A 14,433-nucleotide genomic window follows, 5' to 3' on the forward strand; every position below is an offset into this window, starting at 1 on the left:
AAAAAAAAAAAGGGCTAAGTGCTCGTTGTTTTTAGTCGGTTTGAAGTACATCCAGAAGCACTCATTGGCAGCAATGTTTGAGTCAATACCTAATATTCCTTTGGTATCATAACCACACTATGAGAGAGTCTAAAAATGTAGTGATCTTATATATATAGTCCAACTATACATGAACTATTGTATGATATAAAGTATCAAAAAATATATACTTTTTTTTTAAACTGCTGCACTCAGAATGACTAGTTCTAGATTAGACATTTAGTAAGAACAACAGCATTTTTTTTTTTGTTTTAAAGATTGTTTATATAGGTTGTACTGGGTCTTCATTGCTGCACGTGGGCCTTCTCTAGTTGTGGGGAGCGGGGGCTGCTGTTCATTGCACTGCACTGACTTCTCATTGCGCTGGTTTCCCTCTCTCACTGCGGAGCACGGGCTCTGGGCGCATGGGCTTCAGTAGTTGCAGCTCACAGGCTCTAGAGCCCTGGCTCAGTAGTTGTGGTGCACAGGCTTAGCTGCTCTGCGGCATGTGGGATCTTCCCCAAACAGGTATCCAAACAGTGTCTCTTGCATTGCAAGGTGGATTCTTAACTACTGGACCATCAAGGAAGCCCAGCATGTGTTTTTAAATCCTTAACATTCAATATAAAATACATGCACAGGTTAAGGAAGATTCCACTTTGTTTAGGCTTATTTTTACCATCTTCAAAATATGTAGACTGTAGCTGTTCCAATTTTCTTATACAGCAGAAATTATTATTAAAACCAGTAAAAGTTGATTATGTCTCAAATACCCATAGCTTTGAATTTAGAAAATCTTGAGGTCTAGCTCTCGGAGCTAAATTTCAGCTCATGTCCAATTTTGTGGTTGCAATGGAAATTCCTAGGAAATAGGTTAAGAGGAGACAATCCCTATGGTTCAAACTAGATAACACTTTGGAGAGTGAACTATGTCAGAGGATGCAACCCTTATATTGAATATTCCAGCATTATTTATTTAAGTAAAATATTTTCCATCACTCCAAACTGAGCACAACTATGGCTGTTTCCACACTCCTATTTTTATGATGTGCCAACATTTTGCATCCTAAGTGGTAACATTGTTTTCAAGATAATGTTAAAGTTCTGTTTTGTTTCCTCTCTCATCATCTCCCATTCTCTGAAGATGTTTGTGTTAACTGTATCAGAATGATTACTCCAGAACCTAAATGGCATGGAGGACCCAGGGAACAGCACAACATTTACCACGTGCAGGGAATGGATGGCAAACCCCGCTTTGGCTAATGATGTTGAGGACAGCTGGAAAGTGAGCAGAGAGAGATTCCAGGAGGTGGCAGTGAACCTACGTTCCCATTTATCAGAAATGAACATGAAAGGTTACATACATAGTCAAGTATCAGAGATAAAAGACTTTAGACACAATCACTAGTAAAACAAAATGCTGCAGCATAAATATCAGTCCACTTGGTCAGTTCAGTTGCTCAGTTGTGTCTGACTCTTTGCGACCCCATGGACTGCAGCACGCTAGGCTTCCCTGCCTATCTCTTGCTCAGACTCATGTCCATCGAGTCGGTAATGCCATCTAACCATCTCATCCTCTGTCATCCCCTTCTCCTCCTGCCTTCAATCTTTCCCAGCATCAGGGTCTTTTCAAATGAGTCAGTTCTTTGGCTCAGGTGGCCAAAGTATTGGAGCTTCAGCTTCAGCACCAGTCCTTCCAATGAATATTCAGGACTGATTTCCTTTAGGATTGACTGGTTGGATCTCCTTGCACTCCAAGGGGCTTTCAAGAGTCTTCTCCAACACCACAGTTCAAAAGCATCAATTCTTTGGCACTCAGCTTTCTTTATGGTACAACTCTCACATCCATACATCTACTACTGGAAAAACCACAGCTTTGACTAGACTGACCTTTGTAGGCAAAGTAATGGCTCTGCTTTTTAATATGCTGTCTAGGTTGGTCATAGCTTTCCTTCCAAGGAGCAAGCATCTTTTAATTTCATGGTTGCAGTCACCATCTGAAGTGATTTTGGAGCTCCCTACAATAAAGTCACTGTTTCCATTGTTTCCCCATCTATTTGCCATGAAGTAATGGGGCCAGATGCCATGATTTTTTTGAATGTTGAGGTTTAAGCCAACTTTTTCACTCTCCTCTTTCATGTTCATCAAGAGGCTTAGTTCTTTGCTTTCTGCCATAAGGGTGGTGTCATCTGCATATCTGAGGTTATTGATATTTCTCCTGGCAATCTTGATTCCAGCTTGTGCTTCATCCAGCCTGGCATTTCACATGATATACTCTGCATAGAAGTTAAATAAGCAGGGTGACAATATACAGCCTTGACATACTCCTTTCTCAATTTGGAACCAGTCTGTTGTTCTATGTCCACTTCTAACTGTTGCTTCTTGACCTGCATATAGATTTCTTAGGAGGCAGGTAAGGTAGTCAGGTACTCCCATCTCTTTAAGAATTTTCCATAGTTTGTTGTGATCCACACAGTTGAAGGCTTTAGTGTAGTCAATGAAGCAGTAGATGTTTTTCTGGAACCCTCTTGCTTTTTCAACGATCTAACAGTTGTTGGCAATTTGATCTCTGGTTCCTCTGCTTTTTCTAAATCCAACTTGGACATCTGAAAGTTCATGGTTCACGTACTGTTGAAGCCTGGCTTGGAGAAATCTGAGCACTGCTTTGTAGTGTATGTGTAAGTGACAACTCAAAGATCCACCTCTAGTGGCCTGAACCTGTTCTTACTATAGGGGTTAGTTGTAAAGGCATTGAATGTCAGCTGTGCTGACTGGTAAATACTGACAGCACAAGCTTGACACATGAAGGGAGAGAGAAAAAAGCCACAGTTTTTCCTTCTACTTCCCCCAACGTATTAGAACTGGGGGAGGTAATAAGTGATGTTTTGAAGAGAGACTGAAATGCAACTTGGAGAAGAGCTGGACAAGCCACATTTTCCTCTCACCGGCTGGCCATTCTGCTGTCTTCCCCAGGACAGGAGATTCCTCAAAGGTAAGTGAAAATTTAGCATTGTCTCCCCAGCCTGCTCTATCAGCAAGGTGCTTCTAGTCATCCGTAAGTACCGAACCCTGTCTTTCCCAGTTCTGTCAGCTATTGACCCTGTCTTGTTTTTCAATCTCTCTAGGATGTCCCCAAATTTGTACTTTGGAACCAGGCCCTGGTTTATTTGGAAAAGTGGTCAGCACCTTGAAGATGAGCTGGCTTTGGCAAAGCATACTTTGTCCCAGAGAAAAGTAGGAAGGAGGTGGAAGGTTTGCTTTTGTGGCTCTGGATGGGGGAGGGAGGAGATGGGGATGGAAGAGAAGAAGCCAGTTGAAATCACTGAGAATAGCTCAGATCAAGCTAAAAATAAGGCAGAGAGCAATCCATGGGTACTGCTCTTTCTCTATCCAGATTTTTTCTTTCAAGCAAAATTCAGTTCAGTTCAGTTGCTCGGTCGTGTCCAACTCCTTAGGGTTCTGCATTTGCTCATAGCCTGAGAAAATGGATTGTAGTATTTCACGTTCACGTGGGTAAGTTAAAAAAAAAATTAGCTAGTTTCGACTGACACAGCTGAACACTGAAAAGCTGCCAACAAGTTACTCAAAGGGATGCAGAGAAGGTACAGACCTGGGCAAGTCAGAGCTGTTGCTGTGGCCCCCTCTTCCCCACCAGGGCAGAGGGCCGAGCTGACCGGTAGTAAAGAATCCTAACTCCAGCAACTATTGCTCTTCCTTCTATGGCTTCTGCAGAGATGTCTACACTGACGACTGCTTGACGAACACGTCTCCAGAGGTGCTCAGCTCAACACACACCAAGGGAGGCAGTGTCCAACACACGACACTTGGGTCCATCTGCTCCATCCACACAGCCCCAGTCAGACCAAAAGAAAAATCACGAGAAGGTGTCTGGTGAAGGTTATATAAATTACAAAGGTTATATAAGGTTACAAAGGTTATATAAATCTTTATCTTAACAGGCCCCTGAGAGTTTTCCCCTTTACCCATAGGTGAAAAAGGCAATGACCAAGGTTTTTCCCGCTCTGTAAGTGCTTTGTGCGACAGTGTCCGTGTAGATCCGTTCCCATAGCATCTTTGGACCGGGTCGGACGCCTTCCTCCGGAGTCCGGCCTCACGTGGGAGGAGCCGGTTCGGGCCATGGCTTCCCACTTCTAGGGTGGGTGGTGCGCGGTTGCGGGCGGGGTCAGTCCTGCAGAGATGCTGTCTGTCTCTCTCTGGCTCCCAGGAAGGTCTTCTGGGTAAGAGACACTGGGGCTGGGGAAGGAGCCGGAGTTCCGAGGCGACTGGAAGGGGGCGGCAGGGGACGTGGGGGACCTCTTGGGGCTGCACAGGTTCCCATTGTGGAGCTTCCAGAGCAGCTCCTCGTTCTCCATGGAGAGGCGCTTGTTGACCTTGGACTCCTTCTCCAGTGACTCCTGCAGGACCGCTTGCTCCGTGGAAAGTTGCCTGGCAGACAGAAAGGAGCCAGAAATCATGTGAGTCTTTTTTTTTTTTTTTTAAGAAGCTGAAACAAAATTCTTACTGGTTTAAATTTGAGAGCCCCCAGATGATCTCTGGAATGAAAGCAATTGCTGTACACAGGCTGGGCTGGCAGAGAAACAGGGAAGTGTGAGCTGGAGCCAAAGGAAAAGCTATACGTTGAGGCAGTTTCATAACGCACCCACAGGCAGGCTGTGTGTCTCAGGACCCTCATAGGTGGTGGGGGCCAGGGCGGAGGCTGTTTCCTGCTTGGGGTTTGATTGCTATTGTGATGATCCTTCTCTGAGGGCATGCTCCACTTCCATCAGCCAGGTTTCCCTGGGAAGGGAAGGCGTGCCCGCTGAGGACTCAGCCTTTGGTCCAGGCCCCTTGGGTAAGTGAAGGTGCCATGGCCTGCAGTCATTTCCCAGGCAGAAATCAGAACCTCTTTCACCACTCGCTTCAGTCCAGGAGGGACAGGAGTGGACCGTGCTAAGAAAAGAACACTCAGTGTTCACGTCTGAGGCAGGAAGGAGCTCGGGGCAAACAGGACGGTGGCGTTGTTACCTCGAAATCGCCATGTGCTTGTCCATCCGAGCTTTTAGTTCTTCATTCTCCTGCTGGAATCGCTTCAGTTTGTCCACCAGCGCTGTGTTACTGTCCACCTTGGCATAAACGAGAGTGTCGACATTCATACATTAAAAATTACATAAGGCCCCTGATTCCGAGAGGTACCTTCCTGATACCAGTGCAGACTACAGAGATTTAATTTAGGAAAGTTTTTTTTTTTTTTAATTCTTTTCAAGGTTAACAGTATTTTTATTTTATTTAAAAAATTTATATTGGAGTATAATTGCTTTACGATGTTGTATTAGTGTCTGCTGTACAACGAAGCCAATCAGCTGCATGTATAGAGATATCCCCTCCCCTGCATCTCCCATCCCACTCCTCTAGGTCATCGCAGAGCACTAAGCTGAGCTCCCTGCTTCCCATTAGCTGTTTTACACACGGTAACGTATATAGGTCAATGGCTACTCTTAATTCAGCAAAGCTGAATCATATGTTGAACGTCTCTACACTGATGCACTGCAAAAACGAATCTACAGCAGCAAAACAGAGCACACGGATATTACTTTTCAAACGTATGCCAGGGCATGTGAAAACACACACACCCCCAGGGGTTACTGATTTGTTCAAGGTCACGCTGTTTTAGAATTCCCAGGAACTGGTGCCCTGCCCTTGGAGCCTGTGCCTCTTTCAGTTTCACGGTGATAAAGAAAACAGCAGCCAGGCAGCCAACATTTATCAAAGACCCTACAGATTCTTATGGTCAATTTGGCGGGGGGGGAAGAAAAAATCCCACATTCGATGAAAACTCAGTTCGTGGCAGTGTTTAACACGACCTTAATCATGGTTTCCTGGTGACTTGTCAGCATATCCCTCCGAGTGGCCACAGGGTGCGATCCACAGAGCTCTGTGGAGCCTCAAAACAAAGAAGTGAATGACAAAAGGCACCCCTCCTTAGCTGAACTAAAGACATGTTTGTTTTCCTTGAAAGTTTAGCCTAGGAAGGACAACAGGCAAGCAAACTGATCTGCGAGATTAAAGGAGAAAAGCCGAGAAGACACTGAATCAGCTAATAATGAAGAGCTGAATACACTCCTGCTCACTTTCCGAAGGTAAGATTTCATTACCCTCTTGGAGGAGACATCACAGCTCTGTCCAACTTCGTGCTAAGTCCTTGTCACTGCTGCCTGTGACGAAGCTACGCTCATTTCAACTCTGCAGTGCTGGTGTTTTTTATTTTTTTTTTAAATTGGAGTATAATTGCTTTACAGTGTTGTTCACTTCTGCTGTACAACAATGTGAAGCAGCTATCTGTGTACGTATATCCCCTTCCTCTTGAGCCTTCCTCAGATTCCCAGCTCTCTGGGTCATCGCTGGGCACCAAGCTGGGCTCCCTATGCTATGCAGCTTTCCCGTGAGCGATCTGTTTCACACACAGTAGTGTGTGTATGTCAGTGTATGTCAGTGTACTCTCTCAGTGCATCCTCCCCTCCCCTTCTGTGTCCACAGGTCGATTCTCTACGTCTGTGTCTCTATTCCTGTCCTGCAGGTAAGTTCGTTACCATTTTTTTAGATTCTACATATATGCATTAATACACCATCTTTGTTTTTCTCTTTTTGACCTACTTCACTCTGTGTGACAGACTCTAGGTCCATTCCCATCTCTACAAATGACCCAATTTCATTCCTTTGTATGGCAGAGGTACTATTCCATTGTATGTACGTACCACATCTTCTTTATCCATTCATCTGTTGATGGATATTTAGGTTGCTGTTGTAGTCTTTTTGCATTGTGGTTTTTCTCAGGGCATATGCCCAGGAGTGGGATTGCTAGGTCATAAAAAACTGAAACTGCAGTTTCAGTTTTTTAAGGGACCTCCATACTGTTCTCCATAGTGACTGTACCAATTTACATTCCCACCACCACCATCTTATTATCCAGAAAAAACTTAGGACAAGCCAACCAGGTGAAATATCCCCCAAATGTGACTAACATGTAAAATAGAGGGAGCCTTGGAATTTCCAGGAAGTATAAAGGAATACAAGATAAAAACACAAGGTGAGAAAATCTGAGATTAAATACTGGGTAGTGATTGGCCTTAAAATAATATCTCTTCAATTCCTCGTTTTACTGGAGAGGAAACTAGGCCTGGGAGCCAGTTCTCAGAGCTAATGATCAGCAGGGATAGTTTTTTGGGTTTTTTGTTTTTTTTTTTAATGGAGAAAGCCTCTTTGCTTTCTAAGTGTCTTATTTTTGACAAAGGCATGGAGGTTACAAATAAACAAGGTAACAGGGGGCTTATCTGTCATCATATCAACCCCTCCTTCTGCATATACACCATGCCAAGCTGACCATGGCAAGGGACAGAAATACTAGTGGATCAACGAAAATGAAGACGGATGAGTAATTTACAGCGGAGTCTGATCTTACTGCACATGAGGGCTTGAAAAGTTTTGATGTGTGAGTGGCAGCATATGGGACAACCAGCTATTAACAGGATTATCTGAGTCAGTGCTGGCGGCCACATGGGCAGGCACGGGACCTGATAGAACAGGGAGGTCTGTCCCTCTGGCAGAAGCTGGTATATACCAGGTTGGGGCCATTAGAGACCATGAGCTCTTTCCTTCCTTTACAAAAGCAAACTTTCCTGGTAATTCAGAGCATCCATGTATCCACATGGGGGTTAGCTCTTACCTCCCTTGAAAGGTAATAGTCTCTAGAAGAAAACCAAACAGCAAAAACAAACAAACAAAACAATGAGTAACGAGCGCCTTCCATGCTCCCTATTGTCCAGGGCTGGTTTGGGTTTGACTGAGGCACCTACTCAACACTGAGTCACCTACAGTTAGGGGGAGAAGGGACAACCTCCCACAAAGCCCTAGATGGACTCCCCACATGCTGACGTCAGTTGCCTGTCCTGGAGGGCACAAACTAAACTTTATTCCTGTTTTTCATAGCACTGCCTACTTGTTCAACCAGGTTAATTGTATAAACGTGCAGTTCTTTTATCACAGTGTAATTCCCATGAAGCAAGATGAAGAATTGAGGTATTTAGCAAGATTGAATTGCTCTGAGGGGATTAAGGACACAACTGATTCGAGCATAAGAAAGCCCTTGAGCTGCTGCTGCTGCTGCTAAGTCACTTCAGTCGTGTCCAACTCTGTGCGACCCCATAGACGGCAGCCCACCAGGCTCCCCCGTCCCTGGGATTCTCCAGGCAAGAACACTGGAGCGGGTTGCCATTTCCTTCTCCAATGCATGAAAGTGAAAAGTGAAAGTGAAGTCGCTCAGTCGTGTCCGACTCTTAGCGACCCCATGGACTGCAGTTTACCAGGCTCCTCCGCCCATGGGATTTTCAAGGCAAGAGTACTGGAGTGGGGTGCCATTGCCTTCTCCGGCCCTTGAGCTGGTGGTATATTAAATAACCACTTTTACATTATTTAAACATTGTTTTTATGGATATGTTTCACGGATATGAATGACCTTTGTTGTTATTTTTCTAAACACTGATTGCTCCTTTTGCATGTTCCTTGGGATGGGGCGGGGGATGGGGGCGGGGAACAAAAAACTGTTGCAGAAGGCAGCAATGAATAAGCCTTAAGCTAACAAAGAAAAGAAAATGTAATCTCTTTTACCTTTCCTGTGTTTCCAAACATCTCTAGACACGAAGACCACCCCATGCATCTAGCTCAGAGGCCTCAGGTGTTACCACGCTCCGTAAGGCTCCGCATTAAACTTACCAGTTTCTCCATCTTCATTAACTTGACATCCTGTTGGCGCAGCTTCTCATTCTTGATCTCCAACACGGCTTTCAGGCTTTCTAACTCTTGCTCCAGATACATGATCTGAGGGTTTTTCTGGAAAAGACACAGCAGGATATGGCTCTGACTGATCAATTGAACACGACTGCATGGCTCACGTTCTTCATACAAAGACGTCTTTGATTAGATTTAGAAATTAAACAAGTGGCAAGAGACACTGACCTTCTTTCACAGGTTCAAAGAAAGAGCTAAAAAGAAGGGTTAAGATAAGATGGCTTCCATCTCAAAGTCTTTGGTCTTAAAAACGATATGATGTATTCCACATATGAAAACATTCTCACTCACTCATGAGTAACTTAGTATGTTAAAAAAAATATTGGTAGCATCAAATATTTTATGGAAGTAAGAGGAAAGCCGTAGCTTACAATACAAAACAGAATTCTGGCTGCAGAGTATGTTTGGAGGGAGAACAGTGAATGATCGTTCGCTCTAACCTAAGTCAGTGGGAAATACTCGGGCAGTGTGTTTATAGGGCTCTCTGGCAAACAACAGAAATGGCAGTCACGTCCTGAGTCTTTCGGATGTTTGCCATGGTAGGCATGTGTTGACCTGGCGGTTCTAGGGCAAAATAATGCCCTGTCAGTGAGTAACATCCCAGCACCTACATGGCATAGGATGCATACATTGTGAAAATTCTATCCAAGATAAATCCTATGTAAGGGAAGAACAGACTGAGAGAGAACACCACCATAGTGGATTCCCTGACTCCTTGGCCTAAATTATGGAAATTCAAGTGAACCTTGAATACAAGTTAACCTATGATACAAATTAACAGCGCACAGTCCTTTGATCAGATGTTAAATGAGGGAATTCCTCAGACAAGCAGTCAGTGGTGATGGTGTGTCAATCATCAGAACTTTCCTCTGGACAGTGGTTAATGCTCTGGGGCAACCCTTAGGGGGAATCAGGGAAGGTGCCCGTGGGGACCGCTTCACAGAGCTCACTGAGGGACCCCAAAAAAGTTGGGAGGATGCAGAGAAGTAAGGATACAAGTTGGAAGAGAAAGTTAAGTTTACCAGAGAAATTCATGTTTTTCAAAAGTGAGGATTAGCCATACAGTGAAATACTGTTCAGCCAGAAAAAGGAATGAAATGTCTGTACATGTTACACTATGCACGAACACTGAAAACAAAAGCTGAGGGAAAGAGGCCAGACACAGAAAGCCACGTGCAGCATGATTCCATTTCAGTGAAATGTCCAGAGCAGGCACATCCAGAGACGGAAAGGAGACTGGTGAGCCTGGAGGGCTGGGGAGTTTGCGTTTGTTTTTATTTTTTTATTGGGGGGGGGGGCGGTGTGGGGAAGGATGAGTTAATAGCTGCAGGGTTTCTTTGGGGGGCGGGTGATAAAAGTGGAATTAGATTCTGGTGACCAAGGCACAACTTGTGAACTGCTGATCTGTCTTTTTTTTTTTTTTTTTAAAGAATGACTATTATGATATATAAAGTATATCCCAATATAGCAAGTTAATTTTTTTTTAAAGTGAAGTCTTCACATAAAACACTCTGACCCTAATTGAGGCTTCTCCTATCCTCCTGAAGGTATTAGCATAGAAGAAGTGAAGTGAAGTGACGTCGCTCAGTCGTGCCCAACTCTTTGCGACTTTGTGGACTGCAGTTTACAAGACTCCTCTGTCCATGGAATTTTCCAGGCAAGAGTACTGGAGTGGGTTGCCATTTCCTTCTCCAGGGGATCTTCCCGACCCAGGGATTGAACCCAGGTCTCCTGCATTGTGGGCAGACACTTTACCGTCTGAGCCACCAGGGAAGCCCATTAGCATAGATCACTAGGAATATATTGGATTTCATCTGTTATGTCAGTTTTTAGAATTTAAAAAAAACCACTAGTAACCAAAGAAGCCACAATATACAGTTGAAAAAGCATACTGCAGGCTATGAAAAGGACTCCAAACCCATACTATTTCTCTAGCTGCTGAATACTTAATTGACTCTGAGAGACAGTTGAACAGAAGGAAAATTCAATAGTGATGGGAGAGCATACACGACTTACTAAATTTGCTTTCTCTCTTGATATTCTTTTCTGCTCTTCTGATTTCAACTTTTCATTTAAAGCATCATTTTCACTCTTCAGATCACTGATTTGTTTCTGAAACACAAACAATGAAATGTGGAGCATGAGTAAACAAGCTGGCACCAGAAACGTGGCAGATGTGCAGAGAAACATACCAAAGCCACACAAGCCTCAAGACGGATGACCGGGTGTGTGTGCTTTAGAGACTGAGATTACCTACCTCTAGTGATTCCTGCTTCTCGTAGAGCAGATCCTCGAGGGATTTCTTTTCCATTTCATGGCTTTTCTTGATTTCTGGAAAGAAGTGATTTTTGAGTCAATGCCACCCTATGAGATCACTGCATTCGTCTACATTCATTAAAGCACGTGGATATAAGAGTTGACTGTGAGGCACTCTACCTATGTTACTTTACATTTGTATGGTACTTTTGTATAAATTAAGCTACTTGGTCTCAAATTAGCCCGTGAGGTGAGTAGGGCAGCTAATTCCCCTTTCATGGATGAGAACATAGAGGCTCAGAGAGGCCAAAAGACCTCAGGGAACGTAGAGCATGCCTTCAGGGTCCTGGGCTGAGTCTCTGTGCTCTGTTCTAGTTGCTCTTCCTAAAGCAAACAGAAGCCTCAGAGTAAACCCATCTCCAACAGAAAGGAAGAAACCCAGTGTTCACTAACATCTACTGGGCCAGTCATTCCACATGTTCTCATCACTGACCTCACACAACACATCTGTTTTTCTGGTGAGAAGGCCCTGACAAAGCTCGCAGGGCCAGTTTCCCACCACACGTCCAGATGTTTCTCTGTAGATGCAACAGGTTCAGTGCAAGAGCTTTAGCTACATGGGCACTTATGTTTTGTAAAAAAAAAGGCTTCTTATTCTTTTCCTTTTTTTTTCAGTTTTGATAATTTCTTTTTAAAAATTTATTTATTTTAATTGGAAACTAATTACTTCATAATATTGTATTGGTTTTGCCATACACTGACATGAATCAGCCATGGGTGTACATGTGTTCCCCATCCTGAACCCCCCTCCCACCTCCCTCCCCATCCCATCCCTCTGGGTCATCCCAGTGCACCAGCCCTGAGCACCCTGTCTCATGCATCGAACCTGGACTGGCGATCTGTTTAACATATGATAAATACATGTTTCAGTGCTATTCTCTCAGATATCCCACCCTCGCCTTCTCCCACAGAGTCCAAAAGACTGTTCTATACATTTGTGTCTCTTTTGCTGTCTCGCATGTAGGGTCATCATTGCCATCTTTCTAAATTCTATATATATGCGTTAGTATACTGTATTGGTGTTTTTCTTTCTGGCTTACTTCACTCTTTGTATAATAGGCTCCAGTTTCATCCACCTCACTAGAACTGATTCAAATGTATTCTTTTAATGGCTAAGTAACATTCCATTGTGTATATGTACCACAGCTTTCTTATCCATTCGTCTGCCGATGGACATCTAGGTTGCCTCCATGTCCTGGCTATCATAAACAGTGCTAAGATGAACATTGGGGTACACGTGTCTCTTTCAATTCTGGTTTCCTCAGTATGTATTCTTTTCCTTTTACTTTGCCTCTTCTAATAATGATGAAATAAATGATTTTTTTATCCACCAAGTGCCGTGTACCTTTCCCAATAGTCCTGGTGTACAGAAGTGCCTGGTATGGGCCCTTCACTGCGGGCAGGATGTAAACTCACAGATCCTTCCTAGGATCTGAAGTGGTCAAGCACAGCTACTACCAAAAAGGCCGTAAGGTTCCTTAAAAGTTCATTCTTTCCTAAAAGACTGGCATTTATAAAAACAACAACAACAACAACAAAAAACTCTTATCTGCCTCCTTAGGGGAAAGGGCATGTACCACTCCCAATAAACAATGCAAAAAGAAACCAAGAAACTCTCCAAAACTGAACACTACAGGGCATTCTCGGGAGGGGAAGTTATGAATCATTTCTGTGTGGAAACACACCACGCTGTTTCATGAGCTCTTATTCTATTTTAATAGAGAAAAAGCATTCTTGCCTGAAAGGGAATTTTCATAGGACTTCTTTAGCAATTCTATTTTCTCGGAGTGGCTTGCTTCGATTTTCAACTTAGAGGTTTCGTGGGTAGCATTTAAGTTGTCAAACTGTAAGAAAAAACCAAAACAACAGTTTAGCAATAAAATCAAGTCCTAAGGTGAATGCATAACAGGCGGCAGCGTTAGGAGGCGTGACACATTAGCTTGCATTCAAGCCTAAAGGGCTATCAGGCACATGCACAGCTGAAATGAGAGCTTGATATGAAGAGGGAGCAAGGAGATTAGAGGTTTAGGATGTACGATGAAGTGAAAGACACAGGTTGTTAAACAAGAAAAGAAGAAATGCAAACCAATTTTGTAGCAGTACCAGAATGCTTACAAAGGGATTATTTCTATGTAGTAGGATAAAGGGATGTTTTATTTTTTAAAATATATCTGAAAAAAACCTCCAAAAACATTAATTTGAAAAGATACATGCACCCCAGTGTTCATAGCAGCATTATTTATAAATGCCAAGACATGAGAGCAACCAAAATGTCCATCAGAATAAACCAAGAAGATGTGGGGTGTGTGTATATATGTGTGTGTATGCATATGTACATCTCTGTGTGTATATATGTGTGTGTATGTACATCTCTGTGTGTATATATACGTATGTACATGTGCATCTCTGTGTGTATATATACATGTGTATGTACATGTACATCTCTGTGTGTATATATACGTGTGTATGTACATGTACATCTCTGTATGTATATATATATATGCACAAATCATGCAATACCATGGAGGCATTGAAAAAAAGAATGACATTTTTCATTTGCAGCAACATGGATGGCCTTGGGAGGTGTTATGCTAAGTGAAATAAATCAAAGACAAATACTATATAATACCACTTATATGTGGAACCTAAAAATTACAGTAAACTAGGGACTTTAACAAAAAAGAAACAGACTCACAGATATGGAAAACAAACTAGTGGTAACCAGTGGGGAGCGGGAAGGGAGAGAGGTAATACAGGAGCAGGGGAGTAAGAGGGAAAAACTATTAGGTATAAGATAAGCTACAAGGATATATTACACAACATGGGGAATGCAGTCACTACTTTATAATAACTATAAATACAGTTATAATCTTTAAAAATTGTGAATCCCAATCTTCCAATTCATCCAACCCTCCTTCCCCCACCCCTCTTGGTAACTGTAAGTTTGTTGTCTATTTCTGTGACTCTTTCTGTATAGCCAGTATTTTATAATAACTGTAACAGGAGCATGGACTTCCTTATAGCTCATGTGGTAAAGAATCTGCCTGCAATACAGGAGATCTGGGTTTGAGCCCTGGGTCAGGAGGATCGTCTGGAGAAGGGAATGGCCATCCACTGCAGTATTCTTGACTGGAGAATCCCATGGATAGAGGAGCCTGGCGGGCTACAGTCTGTGGGGTCCCAAAAAGTCAGACACGATTGAGCGACTAACACTACTATAACTGGAGTATAAGCTTTAAAACTTGTGAATCTGTATAC

At 43.2% G+C, this 14,433-nt stretch overlaps 1 protein-coding gene across 4 annotated transcripts in view; it reads right to left on the reverse strand.

The window, feature by feature from the left end:
• Positions 1–3,924: 3,924 nt before the first annotated feature.
• MTUS1 (microtubule associated scaffold protein 1) overlaps positions 3,925–14,433 on the reverse strand; it is a 189,513-nt gene continuing 179,004 nt past the window's right edge. For all 4 annotated transcript variants that reach the window (XM_068969863.1, XM_068969862.1, XM_068969865.1 and 1 more), the window contains 6 exons: positions 12,914–13,019; positions 11,117–11,190; positions 10,876–10,971; positions 8,785–8,901; positions 5,044–5,141; positions 3,925–4,464 (listed from right to left, as the gene is read on the reverse strand). In XM_068969863.1, coding sequence (XP_068825964.1) covers positions 4,170–4,464; positions 5,044–5,141; positions 8,785–8,901; positions 10,876–10,971; positions 11,117–11,190; positions 12,914–13,019 — 786 coding nt within the window. In that variant the 3' untranslated portion in view covers positions 3,925–4,169. The remainder of the gene's footprint in view (positions 4,465–5,043; positions 5,142–8,784; positions 8,902–10,875; positions 10,972–11,116; positions 11,191–12,913; positions 13,020–14,433) is intronic.

The sequence above is a fragment of the Capricornis sumatraensis genome, chromosome 4 (assembly GCF_032405125.1).
Source record: "Capricornis sumatraensis isolate serow.1 chromosome 4, serow.2, whole genome shotgun sequence".
In the NCBI taxonomy this organism is placed as follows: domain Eukaryota; kingdom Metazoa; phylum Chordata; class Mammalia; order Artiodactyla; family Bovidae; genus Capricornis; species Capricornis sumatraensis.